The 5,035-nt window shown below is 36.9% G+C and overlaps 2 protein-coding genes across 3 annotated transcripts in view; both read right to left on the bottom strand.

Annotated features, from left to right (window-relative positions):
• LOC107709809 (ATP-binding cassette sub-family F member 2-like) overlaps positions 1–2,096 on the bottom strand; it is a 7,622-nt gene extending 5,526 nt beyond the window's left edge. Inside the window, exons 1-2 of one of the 2 annotated variants that reach the window (XM_016514438.1) lie at positions 1,963–2,096; positions 1,013–1,194 (exon numbers count right to left, since the gene is read on the bottom strand). In XM_016514438.1, the coding sequence (XP_016369924.1) occupies positions 1,013–1,157 (145 nt within the window). In that variant the 5' untranslated portion in view covers positions 1,158–1,194; positions 1,963–2,096. The remainder of the gene's footprint in view (positions 1–1,012; positions 1,195–1,962) is intronic. The other variant, XM_016514445.1, reaches the window with a different exon arrangement.
• A 509-nt stretch (positions 2,097–2,605) lies between these two features.
• LOC107709803 (SWI/SNF-related matrix-associated actin-dependent regulator of chromatin subfamily D member 3-like) overlaps positions 2,606–5,035 on the bottom strand; it is a 23,591-nt gene continuing 21,161 nt past the window's right edge. The window contains exons 12-13 of the mRNA XM_016514427.1: positions 4,250–4,351; positions 2,606–3,825 (exon numbers count right to left, since the gene is read on the bottom strand). Coding sequence (XP_016369913.1) covers positions 3,772–3,825; positions 4,250–4,351 — 156 coding nt within the window. The 3' untranslated portion in view covers positions 2,606–3,771. The remainder of the gene's footprint in view (positions 3,826–4,249; positions 4,352–5,035) is intronic.

Raw genomic sequence — 5,035 nt, 5'->3', positions numbered from 1 at the left:
GTTTACGTGAATACTCGTCAAAACGGACAATTCGACATCATTTTGTGTGTAATTCTCCGTTCATGCGACGCGAAAGAGTACTCGCGCGCTGTGAGACGCGCTTTCTGTGTGTGTATGCTTCAGTGTCTGCGCTCAGAAAACCGGACCGAATTGAGTTCTCTCTTGTGTCGTCAGATTTATCCATATGTCTGCTCTTCTCTTGCTCCCACATATTGACATTTTTTGAACGTTTTATGCAACGTGCAGCAAGTGTATTTTAGCTTATGTCCCGCCGGTTCATATGTACGCATCTAACCTCCGAACCACGCAGCAGATTCGTTCTGAATGAATCTCATCCCAAATCGTCCCTCCCTAACATTTTCGTCTCGTTTTTATTAGTTGATGAAAATGTCAATAGATTTACGTCATAGTTTGTCATTCAAAAAGAGTTTTAGTTCGTTATCGTCGGTTAAAAAAATGTCGTTGACGACAATTATGACGAAAATTATTCGTCAACGAAATTAACACTGCAATGCATAAAAAAATAACAGGCAGGCTGAACAAAAATGCAAATCCACACTCCGACAGTAGGTGGCACTTACAGAAAAGCAGAAATACCCTAGCAAAGGTGCGAAATCCATTGTCAATAGCGTAGCAAAGAAACAATCAATATTAACTTTTTCAAATAGCTGTTTTTTAATCTGCTATGAGGTTTATCGAATAACACAGATACAGAGAGAAGAGTCATTTTTGAATTATTTCAGTTTTTCATTGTCGCTTAGCAATATCCTGTTAGCAAGCGCCACCAAGTCATGGTTATGTAACAGCAGTGTCTCCAGGGCACATGACCAAAAACAAATCTTATTCTCTAAAAAATTCTTTAAAAAAAAAAAAAAAAAAAAAGGAGTCTGACCAGACATATTAACAGACATTTATTCAAATTAAAATGTTCATCACACCAAATTTTTGCATTGTATTTTTGTTGTTTTGGTGTGAACAGGCTTTAAGACTGCCTTTGAATGTTTCTCCTTACCATTGACCTCAGCCGCTCCATTCTGCTGGTCCTCCGGTTTCTCTGCATCACCATTCACTCCATCCTCTGGTTTCTTTGTACGTTGACGAGCTTTGGCTGCTTCTTTCTTCTTTGCCGCTTTCTTCTTTGCTAAATCAGATGGCATTTTAACTGAATACCAGGAACAGAACACCTCTGAAAAACTGTGAGAGAGACAAAAAAAGACTGGTTGGGGGTAAAGATGCTCTCATAAGATTATGGAAAAAAAATCATTACAAAGTACACAGTGTTTCCAAACGTACTTCCTGTTCAATCAACATTCGATTCGTCTTAACTTAAACTTTGTTCACAGGGTTGTTTTAATGTCTCTTTTTAAGATCCACCGAACTGCAGGCACCAGAGGGCAGTGGTTCGACTCGGCTCACGTGGAGCCGGCCAGTACTTTTCCCTGACGCAGTGTAGGCGAATAACTGCAATGGTGAAGTGATACTGGCACAACAAAGACTCCACGGCAAATTACACCTATGATATCGCGATGAATTTTAAAAGCACAAATAACGGATAATATAGCGAAAAATCGGAGCCGCTACTCTTAAGAGAATAAAGCATGTCTGTTAACTCTAAGGCCCGACCAATGAGACACTTTACCATGCTAACTCTAACCATAAAACACCGGTGTATCCCAGATCACGAGTAAATCTTGCTCCCTGGACATAGAACAACTGCAGTTTGTATCCAAATTGTTCCAAAAAAGTTCAGCAAATCAATGTGGAATCAATCGAAAAAACATGTTAAGACTAGTTGAGGAGCGCACGCTAGTCTGTTACCACGAGCTAGCCGGCGAGCTAACAGCCGGTAAAACTAGCCTGTTAATCCGAAAGATGTCCGGAGAACAAAATTAAATGAGGTATGAGTTTATTGTAGATACCGATCATCACAGATATAGATAGTTAACACGAGTAAATAAATACCTTTAGTGGAATTGCGCCGTTGTCTTACCTAGCTCTCTTCCTGATGAAGCGCTAGCACCAGAGAAGCGATCTCATCATGGCTCGCGCTAGAAGCGGTAAGAGGCGCGTGTCACCAATACCGGCACGGCAGCCAATCAGAGGCCGATACATTAGAACTCTCCACCCACTGCTTTGCATATGGACGGGAGAGCGTTATCTGGGCGTGGTTTGTCTCACGGTTTAGTAGTCACACACAATGACCTAAAATGAGTAATATAATCAACTAGCAATGTGAATCATACAGAAATTATAATTTCAAGGTCAAGCTATATGCTGATAATTTATAGTACCCTTTTTTGCTAGAGGAACAATTCATACAAAAAATACAATTCTATCACTATTTACTCATGTTTTCGCAACCCCCCATGACGTTGTCATCCATAGAGCAAAAAAAAAAAAAATTTTTTTTTTTGAAGAATTATCTATACCATACACCTTTTAAATGTAATGAAAGCGAATGAGGTTTCGATTCATGAATGAATCATTCAGACTGGTTTTGTGAACTGGATTAACGACGATAATGGTCATGAATTTGTATTTATTTTATTAATCTTGTTCAAAATGTCCATTACAGACACACATTTAAATAATATACATAACACAGTAAGAATGTCTTGTTAAAAGGTAAAGGGTCAATGCCTCTGAATATGAACACCTCTTGACATTCATGAGTATCAGATTTATTTGTCATCTGTGCATCAAGCACATCTTAGGCCACAGGTATACAAATGCCATCAACTAGTGTGATGGAATATTCAGTAAAATTAAGTAATTTATTGGCATTCACAAAGATGATGTAACTGTACCTTTGGTTGATGCTTCCTGTGCATATCAGTGATTTAATAAGGCAACAAAGATCCAAAACATTTCGGAATCATGCTAAAAAAGAAACTCCTAAAAAAACAAAAATATTCACATGCAACATGCGTTACTGTATTTATCAACACACAATATATTTAGAACATATTTTGTTTTACTGGCATTTAAAGCCTCTGAAAATTATGTTTTCAAACATCGTTTATAAACACTGCTTATGAACAATGATTTTTGAAGTCTTTAACAATACACAAAAATTGGTATTGTAAACCCAAGTGTTCACAAATCAGAATGATTTACCTTGAATGTGTTTTCTTTAACGTGTTAAAATTATGACAATAAATGTCACTTATTGCAAATAAAGTTGGCTGATTTTCATCCAGTGGATTTCTTCATATCTTTTGCACAGTGCAAATTTAACGACAGAAAAACAAAGGAGAAAGCTGAAAGCAGAATGTGACAAAATATTTAAACATGTAGAAAAAACATGACAGATTCAATATCGATACTTACATACTAACATTTAGCATGACATTAATAGTTACAAAAATTCCCAGGCATCAAAGTTTCATTCATTGTATTTTCTACCTTTTCAAGTCAGAAGACACAGTGTATATTACATCAGACAAAAAACTGATGTAAAAACAATTATGATAGCTGCTGTATTTGTGTGTAATCAGTGTGAAAGTGCCATTTCCAAACCACTTTCTTAAATTCATTGTACTGTGAGGTTATATACATTCAACTGTACAGTAAACATACATTAAATACGAGTATAATTACACTTTTCAGTGACCCTCATTGGTTAAAATCAGTCCAAACCTCATACTGAGAAGGGGTCTAATACTTTCATGTCCATAGAAAACTGCCCAGTGTGGAGACCACCAGAATAAAAGTGACCAAGCCACAGGTGAAGCAAACTAGTTGTCAACTTATTTTTGAAAATGAGATATTTTAGGTGGTTCGCATTGCCAAAGCTTGTTCAAGCTCCTGTCTTCGTTGTTGAATCTACATAAAAGAAAAGAAACATACATTTGTAAATAAAAAGAGCAAGTGAAATGACCACTTTTGATTCTAACATCAGAAGCAAAAAAAAAAAAAAAAAATGCAATTTAAAATAACCTCACATGATCCTTCAGAAATCATTCTAATATGCAGATTTATTGCTTAAGAAACTTTATTTGAAAACAGCTTGCTGCTTAATGTTTTTGTGGAAACAGTGATATATTTTCAGGATTCTTTAACGAATGGAAAGTTCAAAAGAACAGCATGTAATTCAAATAAAATCTTTGTAACATTACAAATGTCTCTACTGTCACTTTTGATTCGATTAATGCATCCTTGCTGAATAGAAGTATGCATTTCTTTCAAATAATTCTTACTGACCCTAAACTTTTGTCACTAACATGATTCATTTGCATGTACCCCTCACCTTGCAATAGAAGTAGCGGCTGACAGCTTCCTGAGACCAGGGCTGGTTATAAAACTCTGCTCTTCTCTCTTCCTCTGGATTTCCAACTGTATCTGTCATCAGCTGTAACCAAAAAATCCAGTCCAGTTCAAAATGGCAGAAAAGACCATTTCTCTATTAGCAGTTACATCCTTTCGACCACTAGGTAGAGACACTGTTTCAAAAATGTTTAAACTTTATTTTTGCATACATTAAAGGGGTCATATGATGCTATTTTAAAGATCATTATTTTGTGTATTTGGTGTAACAGAATATGTTGACATGCTTTAAAGGGTTAGTTCACCCAAAAATGAAAATTAGGGTGTGTAGCCAAGAGGAGACTGGTTTTCCTTTGCTAAAGTAAGGAAACTTTGCTTCCTTTGCTCCTGTAAACAAACGTTGATTTTCACGAGACTCACTGGCGCATGCGCAACACTAACCTCGTAATTCATCCGCCCGGAACTGCTTCCGTGTACAACTGTTGGCGCAAGCTTATTTTAAAGATCATTATTTTGTGTATTTGGTGTAACAGAATATGTTGACATGCTTTAATGTTCAAAAAATACATTATTTTTCAAATACTGTACATTATTGTAGTTCCTATATGCACCGCCTCTCTCAAATGCGTTGTTTTCTACAAAGCCCCTCCTTCTGACAAGCACAGTTGGCTCTGATTGGCCAGCTGACCCAGGGCATTGTGATTGGCCGAACACCACAAGCACGAGTCGGAAATGTAACGCCCCTTACCATAATCGCGAGCTTCAGCTT

The sequence above is a fragment of the Sinocyclocheilus rhinocerous genome, unplaced genomic scaffold (genome assembly GCF_001515625.1).
Source record: "Sinocyclocheilus rhinocerous isolate Xijiao unplaced genomic scaffold, SAMN03320098_v1.1 scaffold3600, whole genome shotgun sequence".
Taxonomy (NCBI): domain Eukaryota; kingdom Metazoa; phylum Chordata; class Actinopteri; order Cypriniformes; family Cyprinidae; genus Sinocyclocheilus; species Sinocyclocheilus rhinocerous.
This window is presented reverse-complemented; position numbering and strand designations above follow the sequence as displayed.